At 43.4% G+C, this 23574-nt stretch overlaps 1 protein-coding gene across 1 annotated transcript; it reads right to left on the reverse strand.

Moving 5' to 3' along the window:
• Window positions 1-2160: 2160 nt before the first annotated feature.
• Window positions 2161-7644, reverse strand: LOC120906274 (sesquipedalian-1). Its single transcript, XM_040317819.1, has 4 exons — window positions 7553-7644; window positions 6690-7349; window positions 6261-6566; window positions 2161-4300 (listed from the first exon to the last, which is right to left on the reverse strand). The coding sequence occupies exons 2-4, from the start codon at window positions 6889-6891 to the stop codon at window positions 3774-3776; spliced, it is 1035 nt and encodes a 344-aa protein (XP_040173753.1). The 5' UTR covers window positions 6892-7349; window positions 7553-7644; the 3' UTR covers window positions 2161-3773.
• Window positions 7645-23574: the final 15930 nt, after the last annotated feature.

Genomic DNA, 23574 nt, shown 5'->3' on the forward strand with positions numbered 1-23574 from the left:
TCGATCTAGCTTGGGAAAGTGGTTGATTATTATTATTATTAATACTTATTTTAATTGTCCACCAAAGTGGCCTAACAAAGTTCATACTTAATGCTACTTGTCGAGAGAAATTAAGGTTGATGGGTACAGCTTACATGTACTGGAGAGAGGAACATGGACCCTGGATGAGATTGCATCTGATTGAATAAGTTTGCTGGCAGTGATGGACTGGCGGTCGAGCTTTTCAAACTTACCGTCGAAATGCATCAGCTGTTCGTGAAAATCTGGGAGCAGGAGGAACTACCGGAGGAGTGGAAGCTGGGTGTCATTCACCCAGTTTACAAACAGGGGTACAGACTGTATTACTCGGACTTTCGAGCTATCACAGTCCTTAATGCCGCCTACAAGATCCTGTCCCAAATCCTGTTCTTCAGACTTACGCCCCTTGCTACAAATTTCAACGGCAGCCACCAAGCTGGGTTTGTTGGAGGCAAATCCAGCAATCGACCACTCTACGGCAGATTCTCCAGAAGTGCCGACAGCGACAGACCCCTACGACACCACCTGTTCATCGACTTTAAGGCAGTTTACGACACCATAGACCGGACGGAGCTATGGAACATCATGCAGCGGTACCGCTTCCCTGGGAAGTTGATCCGGCTGTTAGAGGCCACCATGACCGGGGTGCAGTGCAAGATGAGAGTATCGAACTTGACGTCGGAATCGTTCGAATCTCACAGGGGTCTGAGGTAAGGTGACGGACTCTCCTGTCTGCTCTTCAACATCGCCCTGGAAGGTGTTATGCGAAGCGCGGGACTAGACAACGACATCCGTGGCACGATCCTCTACCGGTCTCTCCAATTTCTTGACTTCGCGGTTGACATCGACATCATCGGCAGGACAACAGCGAAGGTGTGTGAGGTGTACACCCGACTCAAACGCGAAGCAGAATCAATGCCGACGAAGACGAAGTACCTGTTTGTCGGAGACTTAGATCATCTGGGAAGCAGTGTATTAGTTGACGGCGACAATCTAGAGGTAATAAAGGAGTTCTGCTACCTTGAGACGGTCGTTACTTCGGACAACGAAATCAGCAGCGAAATCAGGAGATGAATTGTGCAGGGAAATCGTGCATACTATAGAATTCACCGACTTCTGAGATCCAGAAGACCTCGAGACCACGTGCAATGTGAGATATATCGCACATTGATTCGCCCGGTGGTTTTCTATGGACACGAGTCTTGGACCATTCGAGCGAAGGATGCAAACGCTGTGGGACTGTGTTTGAGCGACGCATCCTCCGGACCAACTTTGGCGGTGTGTGCGAGCATGGAGTTTGGAGGAGAAGCATGAACGAGCTTGCTCAGCTGTACGGCGAACCGAGCATCGAAGGCTGGCAGAATACATGGCATGAGAGATATAGAGAGAAATAGAGAGAGAGAGAGAGAGAGAGAGAGAAAGAGAGGGAGACAGAGGGAGATAGAGAGATAGAAAGAGAGAAGGGAAGGTCTGTTACGAAGACGACGAGAGGAGGCACAGAGAGGAATGGCGGATAGAAGGGATGGGACATAAAGTTCATTTAACAGGAGAGCAGAGATGAACCTTGCACGGATGTGGAAATGTCTTTTTTCAATCAGGAGTAGCCCAAGAAGGAGGTAACGGATAGGATACGAAGAAAGGGATTGATGAGAATCAGGGTGAAATCGTCGAACAGCTACTCGAGTGAACTTACACTGGTAACTCTCCAGCCTGGCCATAGCTGTCGAGCCTGGAAGAGACCAAACAACAGCGGCGTATTCCAGGATAGGTCGGACCCAGCAGCAGTACAGAGACTTCAAGCATATAGGGGAGCGCGGATTTCCGACGCGAGTCTAATAATGAGTCTCAGAGCCCTATTGGCCTTGGTGATGACATGATCAACATGCGTATTAAAGGACAGCTTCTCGTCCAGCCACACACCCAGATCCTTTACCGGCGATACTCGACGTATAACAGTATCACATAGGGAGTAGCTGAATGGAATCGACGCAGTTCTGCGTAAACGAAAACGAATTCTAGAGGTTGTGTTAAGGGATACATTTGAACCGAAACAATCACTTTCTTTCGTACTAATTGTAATTGTTTAAAAAAAAACTTATCCATCAATTCCATTCAAAACAAAAAAGCGGAGAATCAACATCGTTAGTTATGCATTTGCTCATTAGTAACAAGTTCGATTTATTTACCATAAATAAGAATGCAAGGCAAACGCTCCATCCCTGCCATTAGTTTGTGCGCAGGTCGCGCTTGCCTTAACAAATGAAACAACTAACCATAAACAACTTCTCTCTTGCCTTCTCCGCACACTTGCTTCGCAAATTTGTAAACGTGTTTTGTTTTCCGCACAGCATGACTAAAAAATAAAAAAAAATTCGCGCGACTAAATTTGCCGAATTGATTAAGAATTTAAAAAAACACACGCGTATTAAATATATATATATATATATCATTCTCATATACTGCTTAATTTGGCACAGGGGCTGGAGTGATGGGAAGGACTTTTCGTTTTTCGTTTTGCCGTTTGTTCCGATTGGTTTGTTTGTTGGTTACTGCGCTACTCCCCCGTGCCCCATATCACCCCGTCATGTGGTGCGCGCGCGGAGGGATTATGTACGACCTTAATTGACACGTTGCTAGATGGAGCGACCGCGGTTCATTCGCCCTGGCCCGTCCGTTCCGGAAGTCCGTATGAATTGGTTCGGTTGTGGTGTGGTGTGGCATGTTCCGGCGCCTGCTAAGGTTTCGGTTTCGTGAATCCTTCCTCACGGTGCACACGACGGTTGCATCCCACGCACAGTGGTTGGGGTTTGGAGTTGAGGGTAGCGTACACAGGCGTATACAGTATTTGGCTTGTTTTGTGTATATGTCTATTATGTTTTGCTTCTTGCGACGCAGAATGATTACTATAATAATGTTTGTGGGTTTGTGTTGTTACTATAAGTGTGATTCGAGTGGTTTACGCTTTCGAGCACGCTTCACTGGTTTGGTTTTCCCGTGTCGCATTGCAATGTAATGATTGATGTCGTAGGGTGGAAAGAAAAGAGAGGAAAGTGTGAAAAATGGATGATGGCGTGGTCATGGATGTGTTTGTGTGGAGGGGGAGATTGTGTGTAAGTGTGTGTGTGTGTATAAATAGAAGAAAATTATAGTAAGTTTTGGGTGCAGCATTAGTGAGGGATGGTGAGTAAATATTAAATAATTAATTCATTTAGCGAGCGTACACTCTTCTACATGGGTGAAATACAACATAACGAGTTACGGCAATAGGAATGGGGAAAGAAGCGTTAAGCGATTAGGCGGTAAAAAATGCATCAACAAAAAAAAAAAACAAAACAGAAAACGGATGTTAAAAGATGATAGTTAAATTAAAGAAAGAACAGTGAAACCATCGACCAAGCCAAACTAAAATTAACTACCATTAATAGCATAAGTGTAGGTGCAGTAGTGTCAGTACAGGTAAAAGGGAAAGCATCTTCTCTAATGTGTCTGTCTTTGCCTAGCGCCTGTCGGCTACATAACGAACCGAAGGCAAATGAACGTATAGCACCCTATGCTTAGAAATCAAACTAAACCAACGGAATATTGTTGCGTGCGTGCGTAAAACACGCTCGCCCTAAACGCACTAATTTACACCACGTGGCGTGCGTGTACGCTTCCTAACGTTTCGTTAACCTAAGCTCCGGGCGGGGGAGCGGGAGGGTTTTGGCAGAGTTTTGCCCCGTATCACTCTCCCCCTGCTCCCGGGCGCAGACTATCTATTTCACTTCCGGTGCTTCCGCCGATTGCCGATTGTCGTCCACGTTCGGCACCGTCGCTGACTCCTCCTGCTTTCTGTTGTCCTCCTCCTGCTTCCTTTTGTTGTCCTCCTTCTCCTCCTGCTGCTGCTGCTGCTGCTGCTCCAGCTCCTGCCGGCTTGCGTTCCACTTGCACAGATCGGCCAGCACCGGGACGCCGAGCGCCGAGTGCATGGCTTCGAACGAAAATGACGCAACGGAGCCCCGCTCGAGGGGCCGCTGCTGCTGGTCGCCGTTCGCCATCGACGCGATCGCGTCGCTTGATTTCGTTGCCGTTACGGTGGCCTTGCGACGGACCGGACCGTCAGCCGTTGGATCGGCGGACGGTGACAGCTTGCCGATGTCCGGCACCGTCGGCGAGCGGACAGTGGGCGCTGCAGTGTTGGGTGCGGGCGGTGCTGGTGCCTTCCTGCCGGTACGGGCTAGCGGTGTCGGTGGGCTCGTACCGCGTTGTTCCTTCTCGCTTGCCCCACCACCGGTGCCGATGTCTGCCGTCGTGGTTTTGGCCGGTTTCACGGTAGGCAGAGGGGTGTGTGTGTGTGGCAGTGGTATGCAGACGTAGTGAGGTAGTAGTAGTAGTAGTAGTGGTAGCGGTTGGACAAGAAGTAGTAGAGAAAATGGGGAATGGTTGCGTAAAAATGTAAACGAAAAGAAAAAAAAACGTATTGTTTTCCCCCAGAGCAAAACATAAACTACAGGACAAAAATAAAACAAATTAACGCGTTGTACGATGTACGATGCAAAATGATTATGCGATCCGATTGCGACTGATGACATTCCCTTTCCATTTTAGCACCACAGCGATTGCTTCATTCGGTAGGGTTTTTTTCTCTCTCTCGATAAAGGACGTAGCACATGTGGCAAGCAAGTGTTAACCCGAGCTCAATGACGCGTTTTAGAGTGATTCACCGGTTTCTTAAAACCAGAATAGAAACTAGGCAGACTGGACAGACAAGATGTTTTTTTTTCTCACCCATGGTTAGTAGTAAATTGTAGTTTCTAATCATGCACAGATCGAATGCAGCTCGCCTTTGGCACCGTGAGGCAACGTGCTCACGTGCCAGGTAATCAAATGGGTAACATGAATCACGTACACAGAGTTGCATAGATTGATATGGGATAGTACTAAAGCGGTCCGCCATTTTGTTCACTGAATCTCTTCCTCGTCGTTTTAATTTAATGTACTTTTTAAGAATGCTAATAATAAGCAATTTACGTTTAATGAACAATATTTCAGTTTTGATGAATGATAAATTTTTAAAGAAATTTTTCCTTGATTGTATTTCTTTTGTTGTTAGCATTTTACCAACCAAACATTTACTCTTACCAAACATTTACGGCATTTTACTTTGCATAAAGAAATAATACAAACATAACATCTTGTTTATATGGACGATGACGTCAAGACGTCACTGTTACTTGAACGATGACTAATGGCGCGAAGTATTGATTCAAGCAACCGATAAATCAAGAAAAATAGTATGAATAATATTTCATGAAAAAGCAACGATACACTCAAATTTGATGATGGTTTACTGTAGTGATGGAAACTCGGAATCGGACCTAACTGATTCCGATTCCGTGTTCGGAACCAATTCCGATGTTGGAATCGATTTCGAAATCGGCTCCGGCATCGGCTCCAGAATCGGAATCGGCATCTGTTCTGGTATCGGAATCGGCTCCAGAATCGATTCCGGGATCGACATTGGCAACGGCATCGGAATCCGCTTCGGAATCAGAATTGACCTGGGAATCGCAATTTGCCCCGATAACGAAATAAGGATTGATTCCAGAAATGGAATTAACTCCGGAACGAGAATTCTTGCATTTAAATAAGAAGTTTTAGAAGAAAAATCTCAATGAAAATAGATCGTTTGCAAGTAAATTTTGATTCTTTGCGGCTATTACCAAACGCCTATTCTTATGAAATTGCCGAAACTGACTCCGTTTCGAAGCTTATTCCGATTCCGGAACCGATTCTGATTTCGATGTCGATTCCGGAAACTGAATCCGGACCTATTATCCGGAATCGATTTCAGAAAACTTCGGAGATAGTCCAACGAAATCTTCATTTTTATATTGAAAAAGTTTGCTGCAGACGACTATTCCAAACAAAACGGAGGGTGCCTGTGGGGAGCCTTCTCTACTGTACTAACATTAGACTGGCTGGTTAGCAGCTGTATCAACATGGTTAAAACATTCGCTGGAACCGATTAATGACATGAATCACAATGCAACATCATGCTGGAGATGAGTTTGGAAACAGCGCGGGAGGATGTTAACACAAAACATTAAAATTAAACAAACAAACAAAAAAACACACAAGCTCTCCTCGCAAACAATGCGGCGGGCGTGTATGCAATCATTGTGTAGTGGGGGGGGGGGGGTTTAGTGACCACCAATTTTCCTCCTTCCCAATTGTTCCCTGCGTTTCCGCCAGACAATTACCTGCGTTCGAGGCGTACTCCGTGGTGAGCGGTTTATTGAACGGATTCTGGCGCCGGGGCGGTGCCCTCGGGGGCGCCAGGATCGGTGCCATCTCGGGCGCCTTCTCCCGGCACTGGCCCTCGATCTCGTCCAGCTGGCGCTGCAGCTCGGCCACCATAAGCTTCATGTAGTCGTACCCGGCACAGGTCAGCGCCTTCATCCACTGCTCCATGTTGGATTGCGATTCCGTGCTGAGGTAGTACGTGCGATTGTTCGGCCCGTGGAATATGATCTGAAAGCAGTACTGTTCGCTTTCCTCGGCGAGTTCTAAAACGGGAAAGGCGAGAGCGTTTGAGCAAAAAAAAAAAAACAAAGAATCGACGACTTTGCACGACTTCTATCAGCGGCGGAGTCAGCACAAGGCCGTCAAGCAGCAGCGACTACACTTACCCACCGTGCAGCCTTCAAGGATGATCATGCCGAGCGGTTCCTTATCGGTGCGCTTCTCGAAGTAGAACAGCAGGTTGCCCTTCAGCACGAACCACCGCCGCTGCCAGCTTTTGTTCATCTCGCCCCGCTTGTTCAGCCAGCCCTCCAGGTCGACCGGTGGCGTCGTCGCGAACGTGCACAGGTTTTTCTCGTTGATCTTCATCGTTGCTCGGGCGCGGTGCGGCTGGCAATCACAGGCTGGGGCGTTTCCGGGAGATGCGTTTTTCGCCCTTCAATACCGGCCCCGCTCCGCTCGGGGCGGGAAAGGGAGGATGCCCTTTTTCGTTCGATATTTTAACTGGCTCGTTCAGATGTCCTCCGTCGTTCCCCTAGTTCCACTGCTGCTTTTTCTTCTAGCGCATCTTTTGCACGGTTACGAAAATAAAAAAACGAGTAAAAAAGCACACACACGCACGCACACCCGGACAGGAAATGTTTCTCGCTTGCTGCTGATCGGTCGATTGACTGTGTGTGTGTGTGCGGCGGCTGGCTATTTCTATTTCTGATCGGGGATGATGCAGTGTCGCGGCTATCTGTGTTGATTGTGTGGATACCGGGCCAGCCTTGGGCAGATTAGCGGACACAGCCCCGAACTTGAACGTTGATGGCCGCGCCTAAAAGCTGCGAAGAATGCAACAGCAAGAACAGACACACATCGAAACAAAAACACACTGTTAGTGGGAATCGGGTGTGGTGGTGCTCGGCAGAACGGATCACTTGAACAGAGAATTATGTCACTTTGGAGTTGGTCATTATGGAGGCAGATTTGCCGGGATTTATCTTTTTTTTTTTCTTGTTGCGCGGTACACTCGCTCGACAGTTACCTTAAATTCTTGGCCAGTTAAGTCATGTTATTTTTATTTCTATTCCAAAAGTGTTCCCTGTGTGTTTGCTGGACTGGCTGTCAAGTAGCGGCACCCCGTACAACATGGCGAAGGTTTTTGACGTTAAGCAATCGCTGCATCTCGCTCATTTTCTCTACCCGTCCTTTACTTGCCTACAGTCATGGCCTCGTCAGAATCGGCACGGAATAAAGACAGGTATTCGCCGATATATGTTATTCATACGGACGGGAGGCAATAGCGTTTCTCGAATTTTAGCGAAAGTCGAATTTCGAGATTTTCAGTCAAATTATAGCTAAATTTTGTATAATTTGACATGAAGTGTCCAAGTGCCACAAATCTACTAAACGACAACTAAACGGGTTCTACACGACTCAAGCTCTCAACGTTCTCACACTTCCCCTCATTCTATGTTTGTTCTCTCTTTTGTATAAAACACTGCTTGTATGCAACTCTACAGATATTTGATTTTCCAGTCGTTTAAGCTTAATCTGTGGCGCTTGGGTACAGAGTGAAGGAGAGAGCTCTCCAAGCGAGGAAAGCGCTCCACTGGTTGGGTATCGCACCAACAGATAGCGCCACCAGCTTTTTGCTATTTTTAGAATGCATGAGTCGTTTGCCGTCTGCTAAACGAAGTCTTTCTATATTCCGTTTAGGTAGAGAGCTTGAGTCGTTTAGAAGCCGTTTAGTGGTCGTTTAGTGGATTTTTGGCAGTTGGGTAGGGTACTGTTGTATGGTTTCCCATTGAAGTTATGCATCGCTAGAACTAGAACGGCGATACGATTGTTCAAATACTAAACTTCAATGTGAACAATTTATACAGAAGCAAGTGAGATTTGAATAATGGTCGATGGTGTTGATACCCATGTATCTGACCACACGTCCATGCATATAGATTTTTGCTCGGAAAGTTAGAAGACTATATAGCTCATGTTTAGGTGAAGCTTATCGAAACACATTGCAAGAAAAGGACAGAAATATAATGATGAGTTATAAAACGCCATATATTGAGCAAACCAGTGAAGCTGTGGAGCTTTCGTTTTTGTTCTATGGATATTTGATTTTCCGGTCGTTTATGCCTAATCTGTGGCGCTTAGGTTATTTAAGATCCACCTACAACTACGCTTGTTTGATATAGCTTCGTAACCATCAACCGGTATGACACGCGAATAGTCTCGTCAGAACCGGCATGGAATAGATTTATTAATAAAAGCACCGTTAGAAGTTTAATACCTGGTTCCCCGATTCCTTCAGCGTTAAGGTAAAATAAAGACTGAACAAAAAAGGCCTCCATCGGATTTGCTGATGCAATGCGAAGCAAAAGAAACTTATTTTACTTCATGTTAGCAATTAAACTCTTTTTTTCCAACATCGTTCCAAAAATCTCATCTCGGTGACACTTGGAGCTTCTACATACACCGGCGGGAGATACCAGTTGTCAATTCTCTCACAGCCATCTCTCACCTGCAGTCTTGGTGTATGTAGTAACGCTCAGACTTCGGAGCGAAGATGTAAATATGGCACATACATGAAATGAATGAGCTCCTGAGGTCAATGAGGGGGAGGTGAAGCGAGTGGAGTGTATTTAGTTTTAATCATTTAATTTTGTCCATCAATGAGCACTACATCGCGAGATTTTTAGCTGGTAGCTGTCTTGAACCCCCAAAAACCCTCAGAACGCCTTTCAAAAACGCTCGACAGCGAGGGGAAATCGCACCAATTTGGAGCGTTCGCGAGCTCACAAACTGCAGTAATTTGTTGGGCGGGGTTTAGTCGGGTGGTTGAAATGCTCTGTTCTGAGATTCGATGACCTTCATCTGCGATGTGAGGGTTTGTGTCTTGGGAAAGGTGTTATTAGAAATGAACGTTATTTGAACGGAAATATTTTCCTCGTTTATTAAACGTGATAATGATGGTAATGATGATTTATTCTTTCCTTTTGATAGGTTAGAGAAGGAGGAAATACTGTCTGTTTGTCTGCGTCGTTGGAATTTTCCTTCTTGACAGAATCTACATTGGTCTAGACCAGGGGTCTCAAAACTTTTCACTTCCCGGGCCGCATTGCTTCTCAATTATCATTGTTCAGGACCATTTTGACGTCACCTTTAGCTAACGCACGAACGTTTTAATCTCCTTTTAATGGGAAAATACCAACTGAATGTATCTCAAACGCACAGTTTTCTATTATTGAAACTATATTTTAAACTTAAAATGTTTACTTTTTTATGTAATTTTGATTAAAAACTCAAAATAATAAACTTCCTATTAGAGTCTTAACAAAGTCCTCGCAGGCCGCATTATAGGCTCTTGATGGCCGCATGCGGCCTGCGGGCCGTCGTTTGGAGATCCTAGACCAGGGTTAATTTTTCATGGCGAGGTTAAAGCTGTCAACCACCGTTGTAGATTTAAATTTTAAAATTCAAAATTAAATTTTTTAATTTATGATTGTTCCCATGTTTGTATTTAGTATTTCCCGAGGGTTTTTGGGTGTTTCGCATGTTTGGAAATAACAAAGCACTATGTCAATCACAATAGCAGATGATGTACCAAGGCCCAAAACTAATCTCTGAACAATATTAAATTAATAAAACTACTACTACTACTTTTTGGCTCAACAACCGTTGTCGGTCAAGGCCTGCTTGTACACTACTTGTGGGGTTGGAGGCTTTCAACGACTTTTGGATTACCCTCCCATAGCAGGATAGTCAGTCCTACGTATGGCTGCACGGTCTATTTAGGGCTTGAACCCATGACAGGCATGTTGTTAAGTCGTACGAGTTGACGACCGTACCACTAGACCGGCCTTACCTTCAACCGTCTATAGTAATTTATTCCATTGCGGTGATAGAAATTGGATGGTAAAAATAACGTAAATTAGTTATTGCAAGAGCTTTATGCATGGTAAAAATATTGAAAATTGCGCTCAATTCATTTTTAAACCACCACAAACAAACACTCCATATTGTTCGATATCATATTTTTTCAAGATATAGAAAAAACAGAAAAATTAGCGATGCGCTTAAATGTGCTAACCGCAGTTTAGTACTACGGGCCTATTGGGCAGTCTTCTTCTTCTTCTTCTTCTGGTTAGGCGTAATAACCTTACAGTCATGTCGGTCTGCTAAAGCAGCGGTCGGCAAACTTTTGAGTCAAATGGCCAAATTAAGCAAATGATAGAAAGCCGCGGGCCAGGAGAATGCGGTTTTTTTCTATTATTGTGATTTGATTGTTTTATTATATTATAAAATTTTGGAAACAAAATAATTGGCACAAGCAATGCGATTGGTATTATTGCTGTTTTCATTTAATTATGTCATCCAAGCATGGTTCAAAATTGATAATACCTACTTATTTTTTTTTTAATATACAAAAATTTAAATCATAAAATTTTGTATGCGACCTTCATTTCGATAATCTTATTGTGGTGTTAAAGTAATGTTAATATTACATAACGGTTGCATTAAAAAATGATCAACAATTGTCGATTCTTCATGGGTTTATCTTAACCCGCACTAACAAAATGTTAATTGCACTTTGAGTAGTAGTATCCCATTAGTTAGCAGACAAAATTTGACACCTTTATCAGTCGAACTCTAACCATGATGTCCAAAAAAGTGAATCAAAAGCGTGCGCGATCAAAGAATGGTACCCCGTAGCGTCCAAAATGAACTCCGTGCTGAAGTTGTGTGGACGTCGTATACACCCGTTTCGGCATTTTGGTCGCCAATATCTTGGCACTATTAGGCAACAATCAAAGCACCGAAAGAAAGCCCAGGTTCATTTTTGAGGTTCCAAAAGAAGCTGAAATGAAGACAGAGGGACAAATGACTACATTACTGCGTTAGCTGGACCGAGATATCGATGCAACCCACCAAACAGTAAAATAATACCTGGAAAACATGAATAAACTGATCAGGAATTAGAAATCGCATCCACTGGCTTCGCAGTGGCAAACAGTTACGCGAAAACTCAATGCAATCATTTCAGGTGAATTTCGACAGAATGTCGATATAACACCCTAGTCCGCAAACTGGTCCAACATCCGTCATCTGTGTCTCATCGATTTTTTTCTACACCAACGTGATGCAAAAACTCTACTCTAACAATTTTGTAGCGAAAACTTAGGAGCAATTGATGTAAATAGAAGGTAGAACTTTAATCATGCATGTCTTCGTCTACAATGATGAAAATTCCTAATAATTGACGAAAGGCAATTCGCAAAGTGTTGAACTTATTTGTGGAAGTAAGCTTAAATAATTCCCTTTCAACGAATGTAAATATAAAGAAATTATCTTTCCTAGTTCTTTTCTACAGTCAGCCGAAAATGGCATATTTTTCAAACAATAGTTACGGGAATATTGACCTCGAGTTCTAACATACTGAACGGTCCGTCATTCCATAGTACATTAATTAAAAGTTGAAAAAGTACAATTGAATAATATGGTATACTAAGGCCTGGGTCTATGAACATATTGCGGCATCATTGGTTCAATGGCAACATTTATGGGTTTTCCTATTAATTTCAAAAACTATGCACAAATTTGCATAGTTGCTCACAAAAACATTTTAAAATAAATTTGAAATTATTTTTTATCCATTTTGGTGAGCAAACAAGTACGAAAATGTTTCTGCAACAAATAAACATGAAACAAATCGATTTGTTTAACTTGCAACAAAAATGTTCCCGCAACATGAGTTTGACAGTTCTTCCATACGATTTGGCAACAAATGTTCCCGCAACATTTACATAGACCCGGGCCTGAAAGATCTTCAGTAATTTGTGTACGAATCGTTTCTTCCCATCTTTCAAAATCAGTCAAATCCTTTCGCGGGCCGGATTGAATGTTGCGGCGGGCCGCATTTGGCCCACGGGCCGGACTTTGCCGACCGCTGTGCTAAAGCGATCGAGAGTAGGGGAAAACGGGGCAAAATGGGCACCCTCTATTTAAGCATTATTTGACTACACACATACTTTCCAATGCTCAAAATGTATTCATTAGAGTATTCTATGAACATCATGTAAGTTTCATAACCCTTACATAACAAATAACTAAGAAAAAAGCAAAATAAGATTTAGCAGCATATTGATGTAATTTTTGCCACTTCGAAAATAAGCTTAAACGTGTGTCACAGGGATGCGTTGAAGACTGGGATATTAGTCCCAAATACCCAGAATTGCTTAAGCAACTCATTTTGGCACGCTAAAGATCGCTGCTCTAATTCGCTTTTTGCAGTAGATAAACAGCATCAAAGTTCTATGTGGGTCTTTCAAACAGCGCCTAAGCAGCTTCCTTATGCCACGATGCCAGGGATTATTTTTCTTTGTGTTTTATTTTCAAGCAAGCGTCATCGATGAAATAAAAAACAAGATTTGTTTCGTTTAAACACATATGTATATTTTTAAATCCTTTGTATTGATGAATTACACAAAATTTTACACAATTTACTAATAATTCACAATCACTTCACTCAATATTCATTCTTCAATTAACGAATCTAACTTGTGCAGCAGCAATGAGATTATTGCCGGCGTCCGTCTTTGACACTTTGACAAGAGCCGCCTTGTACCGATGTCATGCATTAAAAAGCTATAAAGTTCCACCAAGTTCAGTACCCTTTCTTAATAAACCTTCAAGCTCCATCATGAGCCCTACACATAGTGCTAATCAGCCGCAAAGTCCCAAAGAGTACCATGTGCCTGTTAAAAAGCTCCATAGTTCCTCAAAGTACCGTCTATCTCTTAATCAGCCACAAAGTACGACATCGGAACGATTTTTCGTTAAACAGTCCTAATTCAGCTATAAAGTACGAGCTGGCTATTTGGGGTATCTATAAAAAATCTTTTGGATACATTTGTAGTCAAGTCGTATACAATTTGTTTTTAAATATGTTTGTGCAAATATTTTGACCCTATTGGCTAAATTAGCTTCAAAATGTTTGGGATGAGCGTCAAAATCAAAATCATTTTGGTGGTTAATTTGATGTGAAACAAATAGATTTATTTTTGATTGTTGTAGGAATACTGTTGAAAAACAGGCAAAAAAAAAACCGAAATTATTACGAATTATTTTCATTATTAAGAGCAAAAAGTGCACACTGAATGTGCTGTATTTAAAAACAACTGCCAGCTCAAAATGCCATCTAAACTTGTTGTCGATTGCTCTACAAGGCCAACCGTCGCCCACAAATCAATTGGATTCGGTCAATGATGTTCGACCCTTACGCAAACTTTATGTTTTTAAAACAGTTTCTATTAAAATTTTATTTGTTATCTGTGCGATCAAACACGAATTAACCAATACACGAACTCGAGGCGTGATTTATTGTAGCGTATTCGTGTTATTTTTTCAAATAATTAAAATAAGTGCGTGTGACTCGTTTCACCTCCATCAGGTTGCTACCTTTTTTAATATTTTTTTGAGATATAACTAGCAGTAGTTGGTACGGGCTTTCCTTTATTTGTATCATGAGTCCGTTGTTGACCTTTATCCCTCATTGCATATGCACGCGAGCACAGCGTGTTCTCTTCATTGCAAGCATGACAGGCAGCTTTTTGCAGCGTCTTTTACGATTTGTTCTTTTTTGCATTACAAACAGGCTACGATGCCAGTGTCCGTTGAACAACTAGACCAGACGTGAACACGCAAAATTGGGCCCCGGTTCCGGATAGAAGAAAAACAGAAATCAGAAAGAACCCGTGAAACGCCACCCTCAGGGACGCAACATCACGAATTCCCTGTGTTTTTTTGTGTTCGTCCCATTCAGTCCCCCCGTAGGTGCTACATTGCTGGTGAAAATTTAATATATTTATTCGCTTAATTTTCATTCCAAATATTTGGCGAGTGTGTGCTGCACTCCGGAGTATCGAACGCATTTTCTGTAGCATCAGCAGGTGTGTTGCAGTAATTGTTTTCATGCGCTATGGTTGTTTTTCACCCCCTTTTGCTTGCGTAGTGTCGTGCGAGCAGTGATTAAACAGCTACAATGCTCGTCGCAGCCGGTAACAGCTTTCCGAGTAGTCTTTAAGATGCCTGCTGAAGGATTCCGCGGCGAAGCTTTAAGGCAGGCCGAGCGGCCGGTACTGCACACTCAAGCAATTTGACAAACCACCATTTAATCGAGTGAACCAATTAAGGGCCCCACCATCGGTTCTGGACACGAACGACAAGCTGGTGACAAGTGTGAACCGAGGATAAACTAGTCGCTTAATAGTACTTGCGTGCCAGCCCGATGATCAGATTTATCTTCAATCGTACCGGCAAACAACAACAACCACCCGCAACCACCTGCAACATGTGGGACTTGGGTTGTGTACGCCGGTCAGGCAAACGGAGATAATAAGTCCCGCATGGTGTTCGACGTGCGGTTCAGCACTTTGTTGCCGGTTTGCTTTCATAACTCAATTCAATTACGGGCACGCGTCTTCCTCGGCGTCTTCGTACACGCGCCAAGAAAGCGGAGTAAAAGATCCTGCCCAGCAACCCCGCCAACATCCAAAGTTCTTGTCCGTCCTGATTGCGTCAATTACCTCGGCACACCCCGGAACCCGGGAAGATAAAAGAACCTGTCACAGCGACACGCACACTTAATGCGGACATAACGCTTCGGTTTACTTTTCAACTTCGTTACCTTGCCCAAGACCGTGCAAGACGTCCGGCGTGCCCCTGGTGAGGGTGGCTATTGGCGAATACGCCAGTGACGGCGATGATTTCCACCGCAGCCAGTCACAGCACACGGCACGACCGTTGGCGACCTAGAAAGTGGTCGAAAATTTGATTACCTGATTTGATTTACTGACACTGGGCTCTTTTCGCAGGCTCTTGCTCTGCCAGCTGGCAAGCTGCCCGACTGCTGTTCTGCGTAAAATGCTCCCTTTCCTAATAGCTCTTCGGCTCGGTCCAGAGCAACCTCTGCTGCTGCTGCCAGTTGGCGTCTGCGGCCGTGCTCCCTCTTCTGCTATAGCACCTAGATCCCAGCAGTGTCGAAGATCTTTGCCGAGTGACTTGCAATCGATGTTATATTTATGCGTAACTACACTGCAAACTGTTTCACGTGTCATGTTCTGGACAAATCGGGGGGTTTGGCGACAATCGGCCAACATAAACGTGCCGGGGACATTCGTGCTGGTGACAGCTTGCCATCGTAACATTTCGTAACATCCCGTCCTGCCAGCATTCAAAGTGTTGGGAGCTGGTGAAACTAGCCGTACCTCGGCCCGTGGACCAGTTCCGAGTAGCGTGCGGGTACGTCATTAGGTGCACATTGGCACATTGGGCGAAGTGGATACTGAAGAGGGCGTCAGCAAATTGCGGTGTCGGTCCGTTAATCTGGGACAAATTGAAGAGTGTGGCCTATTCGCTCCGTACACTTTGGTTGCAGTTTTCAAAATTTTGAAAACATCCACTCACAGGAACGCATGCAGCCCGCCCACAGAAACGGTAGTGACGAATAAGCCAGCAACCAGCAGCCGACTAGCTAGCGTGTACAGGCACACAAGAACTTTTCAACCACCATCTAATATAACCTTTCTCCGGAGAAGATGCTTCGACGATAGAGGTAGGGTTGTCGGTCTCCGAGGGTTTTTGTTAGTCTGCTTCTGACTGACCACTAATAATACCACTTCACCGTTTTGCCGAAGGAGTCCACTTTTCAATTACAGTTACCACCTCGCCATCGCACGCCTCAACTCCTACCACTCAGTTCAAGATGCAGATTATCAGTCGTACCCAGATTTTGAAGTCTCGATGTCCGTGTATCAGCAGCAGCCGTGTTGCATGCGATGCAATAAGCCCTGTACTTGGGGCTCCCCGGTTCCCCGATATTCCGTCGACTGCATTCCAATCGTTTCGTCCCGTTCAACAATGACCGGTGCAAGAAGTCTGCCCAAAAGCGCCTAGACATTCGGCTACTGTAGTACCGTTGCCGAACGGATCGGTGCGGTACGGTTGGGTTTATGTTTGCGAGATCATCCACGCTCATGCATTATGGATGAGAGAGAATTAGAGGCATCGCTTTTGGTTCAACCGCTGCACCCTCCGCTATGCACCCGAAGCAGCGTGAAGATGTGTTGTGGGCCCAAATGAGCGTGGGCAGCCTCTCAGGCTTGCAACCGGAAGAAAAGTCATAATCGAGTCGCCGTGGCTTATTTATGCAGAGCGAAGTGCTGCTGGGAATGGAGTTGCGTTTGGGACCGGGATTGGGTTGGAGGGGCATCATAAATCCAGTCTCAAATAAATACCTGCAGGATAGGCAATGCAAGTTCCGGAAGGTCGGGTGGGGAAGATTTAGAGCAAAGTGGGCGAACCATTTTTGACACTCCGCCTTCAATAGGGTGGTTGGTGTTTAGTGTTTGCTAGAGAGCAGTGCAAGCAGTGGCTTCAGAATTTGACCACTTAAATTTACACTCGAAGGGCGTAGGGGTTTGGGGCTGCATGTTTGGAAAATTTCAAAACAACACTTGATGCGACGATGCACTTTCCTGGAGGTTGTTTAGAGATTCAGATTGTATATTAAAGGGACGTTACCAAGATGTAGTGCTCGGATAAAGGCAATCAAAAACTAGTATTCTGGGGAGAAGACCCGATAATGCATAATGTTATAAGTTTTCGCCTAACGTGAAATTTTTGGAGACATTAACGCTTGACGTCGTAGTGTGAAGATATTCCTGTTCACAGATTTCTGGAGTAGTCAGATTACAAGATATTTGTGACGATAACGTCCCTAGACTCATCGATTGACCTTATACGCAGTTGGATGTATCTTACCAGCTGCTGCATCGATTACTATCACTACCTATCACTACTTAGTGTCTCCAATCAAACGATTATCCGACTGTTCTTTTAAAGGTACAACAAAAAAGGAGCACGACAGGGCTAAAATAAACAAGGCTCAAAGGCCAGGTACTATGGTTAGCAGCTATCGTTGAAGTGCTTAAGCTCGTCTGTGTTTGATAATCAATTTCTAATCTCGCCCAAATAAACAAACATACACTCACGTCTCGGCACCCTCTCGGAACGTACAACATCTTTCCCTTTCGGTCTAGTCTCCGGTGTAAGGCATTAAACGAAAGAGGGTGGTAGAAAATGGGTGACACAACGGTAGAAATGAAATTTTCCACTTCCGACGTTTGGCGCTTGCCCAATCGTCAAGGTGGCCGTAAAATTCCAACGCACGTACACGCAGTTCCAGCCCGGCTATTAAGGACGGCACGCCACTGTGTCGAGAAGATGTCGCCTGTCCACCCCACAAAAAAGGCAACCTCTCCTCGAGACCACTTTCGGCAGCTCGAACACTGCCAGCAAACCGGAAGGCACGATAAGCTTAATTTAATCTCGAGCACATAATCTTCCGAGCAGGTTCTGAGCCCACCGATAAGCGAGGTGGCGTCTCCGGCGTGTTGACGCGTTCGCTAGAGCCGGCCGAAATTGGCTTGCTGCTCCTCGTTCGACTAGCTCCAGTTACCTGCAGACCAACGAACGAAGAAGAGCGAGAGAGTGCATGAGAAAAAAAAATACAACAATGCCATGACATTTTTTGACAGGATGTCAGCGCGTGCGAGTGTAAGCGAGAAGCGAGAAAACTAGCGCAAAAAGCAGCAGTAGGACGTCAAACACGCACACATTCCGACCCTGCACCATCGCCTTTCGTCCGAGTGTGAGGTGTGAAACACAATTTAATGCCACGCGTGGTGAGCACATCGGCACCCTCCTGATTGTTGAGGGTGATTGCGTGCTGGGTACGTTTACGAAGCGATTTAGGCTCTTTTTTCCTTCCCTCTGTTGTTTTTGCTTGCCAATTCCGCTTATTCGAGCCCAGCTGCTAGAAGCTGTGGGAGGAGAGCTACTCACCACGTAGTATACGCGGAGACTAGTGGGTTAAGTCTTCAATCTTCAGGTCGCCATCTGTGTGTGTGAGTGTGTGTGTGAGAGAGAGCGAGAGACTGCTCAGCCTGGGTAATGCCATTATATCTGCTGCTGGCACGTGTTTGTTTGCTGTTTGCTTTCCATTTACTCGAACCGGCGTTTGATTTTTCCTTGTTTGTTGCTGCTGCGAGAAAGCAGGTGGCGGAAGCGGCTGCTGGCTATAAAACGCCGAAAGTGATATAAATTTCGCCCCGCTACAATGAACCTTGTGACAAAACGACTTGACCTTTCAATCTACCTGTCCGGGATTGCGGGAGGGTTGAATTAGATAAGCTGTGCAGCAGTGGAGAAGTTAAGCACTGGCAGACGTGAGCAGTATGACGGCGTAGTGGCTGATGCTACCTTCTTGGCATGGTTTAATGAGCGGCACGCCGATCGGCACTAGAAGACGGGGAAAAAATGGAAGAAAAACGAAATGTAGCGGCGCGTTGAATGAGTACACAGATTTTTGCTTTAAAATGGGAATACTGGATGTAGCTTTAATACTTTTTTTGTTTTGTTATGTGAGGTAGTGAGGTAGGTCTTACGCTCAACTCATGTAGCCAGGTCGGTAATAAACCGTTTTGAAGAAGGGTTTGAAGTGCCGATTGCATACCTGAAGGCGTTTTGTTACAAAAATTGCAGCAAAAGCTATCATTGAAGGCTGAAAAGAATTTTTTTGAGGAGTCGCGACGTATTTCTGGATTGATTTATGCAATATATTATCTATTAAAATCTAATAGTTTTAATTCCTAAAAAATACATTGACATTTTTCTCAAAGTATTGTTGGAAACCATGCATAGTAAAAGTTAAAGCTTGCCCTTACCGATTTTCTGCTTCTATTGGTTTAGGAACTTTTGGACTATCCATTTTTATGTAATGCTTTTTCTTTTTTGCATTCTTGATGTAATATTTGTTAAAACGTCTATTTGGCGTAAACGTCCTACGAGGACATGCCGGCCTTTACAAGCTTTCACGACTTTATTCAATACCACGTAGCCGGATAGTCAGTTCTTACTACGGGAGGAAGGTCCATTCCGGGCTTGAACCCATTACGGGCGTGTTATTGAGTCGTTCGAGTTGACGAATGTACCGTGGGACAGCCCCATTTTTTATAACATACATATTGCAAAATTTACTTTTTTTTAACAATATAAGTTAAAATACAGAAAAAAGCAATCAATTCGTACATTGCATACTTCGAGGCGTATTGAAACGTTGGCGGGACTAATGTTTACATTTACCTTATGTCACTTTATCAATTAAACAATTTATGTGTTCTTAGCCGTAATATTTGTGACTTGTGCCTTTTATTATTACATTTAGATAACTTTAACGATACCAACAGTAAAGGAAAGCTAGCCAATACCGGACGAAACACATGTCAATCGCTAACTATCTGCGCTCATGGGAGGAATGTTTGCTATCCTGAACCCGACTGTGAACACCTTTCAAGCGTATCTCACACGTCCCAAGCCTAATTTGGTTCGCGCAACGGTCAGTACGCCAGGTTCCAGGGTAGTGATGTCCGTTGCTGCGAAAATTAAATTATTCTACGCGTGCCCGATCAGCGATTTTCGCACTGTGTGTCCGTGACTTCCCTGTAGTACGATTTGTGCTTCCCCCTCTTCCTCTCGGTGCATGATAATTTTCGCTCTTTCATTTTACCCAAAACAAAGAAAGCAGAACAGAAAACACCAAATACCAAATGATAAATAGAATCGAGAGAACGTGCAGGTGGATGCTGTTGCTCAACAAGCGTCCTGCTCCGCTCCAGGGGCGGTCACATTCCGTTGTCCACTTTCCAGACGGTCGAACGTGTCAGGCAAGCGGGACGAGGCATTAGGAACGATTTCCTACGCTGACAGTAATTAAGTGCCAAATGTGTGCTGAGTGAATTAACTTGCCACCAGGGTGAGTTGGGCGGAGTGAAAATATGATGAAAAACGAGCCGTACGCGTGTGCGTTGTAGCCCGCCATTCGCCATGGCTAATGAGGAACGGAATGTCCGTCGAGCCATGTAAATCATTCCACTGTGCAAAGGCTAGAATCTAGCAAGCTAAACTGCTCGAGGTGAATAAATAAATAAAAAATTCTATGGGGAAGGAAAGGCGAGAAAGACTCAGCTGTCGATTGTAGGTTGTGGAAGGTTTAGCGGCGAGGTGGAAGGTGGGTCAAGAAACATATTTATTTGCGAGCAATAATTCTAGCGTTGCTAGCGTGTGCGTGGTGCAAGAATGGCACGTATTTTGTGCTAATAATTGAAATATATAGTTAAGTGTTCGTTAGTTTGTTTTGTAGCGCAGAATGATAGAACAGTGTTCAAATCACGTTTAAATACAAAAAAACTGACAAAGGTAAATATGATTGCATTTGGTATGCGCCTGAAAGTATGCAATTTTTTTTAAATAATAAGCATCAAGGACTATATATTAACGAGGTCCCGTAATAAAGAACGATTTGACAAGTAGCTAAAAGTTTGTTAAATGTTGTCTGGTAATCGCAAAGAAAATTATTACAGTGGAGCGCCGTTTATCCGGGCTTCTCGGGACTTGACCTCGCACGGATAAGCGAATAACACGGATAATGAGTCAAATGATATATTTTATCACCAATTCCTGATTAATTTTTGGAAAATTATCTTATTTTTTGATAAAAATAACCCAGTTTTTATTAACTTCATGCTTATTCCACAAGAATATTTGAAATTTGCCTTGAATTATCGGGTCTTTTGTTATGACAATATGCTCTTTTAACCGCTTTTTCAAATATCCTCCTCATAACGAAATGTCACCATTGTATTGAACTGTCATTTCTCAACAGCACGGATAAACGGACAGCCGGATAAAAGGTACCCGGATAAACGGCGCTCCACTGTAATTAGTTCACAAATTTTGCAGGAAAAGTATGTATACCTCTAGTAATAATAAATGTATAGGAATTTGATGAGTTTCCAAGGACTTTCTGCTGTCAAATGGCTTCCAAGATGGCCAAACCGATTGTGGCTAATATTTGACCTCGTTTTTTACACAGTCCCTGAATAAGCATAATAAACTTTAATTTGTCTTTGTTGCATAAATTCGGGCGTTATTTTTATGTATTAAAAGTTTTGCGCCTTAAAGTATGTAATGTCATACGAATTTGAATCAAAATTGCTGTTTTGGATTCCTGTCACATTTATTGGGGCTTTTTTATTTATAATTGAATTTGAAAGAGCATTTGAAACCACATATACATGACTATTTCATTCTTTTCTTCCAAATGGTCACCGGGTTTGACGCTGTGCATAAACAAGCGAACAGGAATGCAACTTAAACAAAACTAATAAAAAGGTGCCGAAACAACAACAGCCTTGTAATTAATTACATTCATTCTTGCTGAAATTAAAATTTATTGCCGCTTCAAAATTAACACACATATACATTTTGCCCGAGGCCAAAAAGTGACCGATACGGCCGGGTGATGGGCGGGCAATTGGCGCGAGCCTTCTCCCTTCGGTAATGTGTGCTCAAGCTTTTTGATGAATATGAGTGTAATCAGCAAAGAGAGGTTGGACGAGTGAAAAGTAAAATAAAAAAAAGGAAAAAAGAAAAGCGAATACATGTATAATACTGCAAGGTATTTCGTGCCTCAATGCATGCTACCTTGGCCTGTACGGCTCGTTTGATGACAACTAATGACCGGCGGATGCATACGTAGGCATATTTTTTGGGCTTTTATCGTTTTGGCGTTTCGCGTGTTACCGGGGCAGCCGTTCCCACCCCTGCGCGGTCTGTGTTCGGTGGACTGTTGTAATAAATTATGATTATCTCGTTGCGCTTTGCATTTTTCGTAGTGGCTCGCTCGCACACCAGCAGTAGCCTGCGTTGGTGCTATAAATTATTCGTAAATTTCCCAATACCATAAACCAGTGGACCCGATGGACTATAAAATACCACTTGTTTCATACCTGCTGGGTGCTTAGCTGAGTGGAAAAAATATTCCCGTTGCCGTACAGCGCCATTTTACGGTTGATTGATGGAGGAACGGGAAATCGCCTGCTTTCGATTGGTTTGACAGTATTACCTACCTTCAATGAATGTGGTTGCTTGACTTGTTTAAAGTCAAACGAAACACTGAATAGCAGGTGCTATGCCTTCTGGGCACGCACTGCTCGAGATACATTTGTTATACATTTTTATCGTAACAGTTTTAATCGTGTTCAACGAGCTCAGATTTCGTTGGGGCGTAAATTGGACCTTCTTCTATCGATGGGCAACTGCGTTTATTTAACATTCATTTCTTATTGGTACTTGACAAAAAAGAGGCATTTGTTGTGCCGCGTTATTTACTGAAAATTAGGTGTTTATCAGTGTCATAATGGCTACACGATCAACAGAAGGGATCGGTAACAATATTTCCTGACCAAGAAGAAGAAGAAGAAGAAGAAGAAAGCAACAAAAAGTTAACATTATAGTGGATATTAAAGGGCTTATTTTACAACTTCCTTAGCCTGGTGCAGCTTAAGCGAACTTCAAGGCGTCAGTTTAAGGGAAATACCTCTACAGCCCGATTATCTTGCTCGGTTTTCAATTGTGTTTTGATAGTTCAAAGTAGAGATGAGAATACATACTCTTTTCAGTTATTTGAATTTAAGTAAAGAGTGATTTTTGGGATTTGAATGTATAGTTTACTCTTTAAAAAGTTATAAAAAATATAACATACACCCTTATCAAACTCTTTTGCGATTATTCACGCTCAGTATCTGTGCAGATTAACGATTTTTTATTAGTCAACTCACATAGGCTTTGGGATCTGGTAACTTACTCTGTCATTATTTGACACCATTAATTGGTGCGCATACAATCTCAAAAGATTATATCATAAAAAAAGGAGTACAGTGCTGAATTCATACGTTCACTTGTTGGTTTCAACTTGTTGGTTTTTACATCTCGTGAATAGATCTATTGCTCAGAAAAATCCAAGATGATGAACTTATTTTCTTCTGATTTTCAAATTAAAATTATAAAGCTTTTAATTAAGAATATTCTTCAATCAAGAACACATATGGATTCAAGGATCATAGTAAAATGTAGTTTAGATAGCTTCATAGCCCCATAGCT

The sequence above is a fragment of the Anopheles arabiensis genome, chromosome X (genome assembly GCF_016920715.1).
Source record: "Anopheles arabiensis isolate DONGOLA chromosome X, AaraD3, whole genome shotgun sequence".
In the NCBI taxonomy this organism is placed as follows: domain Eukaryota; kingdom Metazoa; phylum Arthropoda; class Insecta; order Diptera; family Culicidae; genus Anopheles; species Anopheles arabiensis.

Coding starts and splice junctions, on each gene's coding strand:
- LOC120906274 (XM_040317819.1), bottom strand. CDS start 6,891: ATGAAGATCAACGAGAAAAACCTGTGCACGTTCGCGACGACGCCACCG. Junction 6,567..6,689: donor CCTTGAAGGCTGCACGGTGG/GTAAGTGTAGTC, acceptor TTCCCGTTTTAG/AACTCGCCGAGGAAAGCGAA. Junction 4,301..6,260: donor GGAGTACGCCTCGAACGCAG/GTAATTGTCTGG, acceptor CCACGACGGCAG/ACATCGGCACCGGTGGTGGG.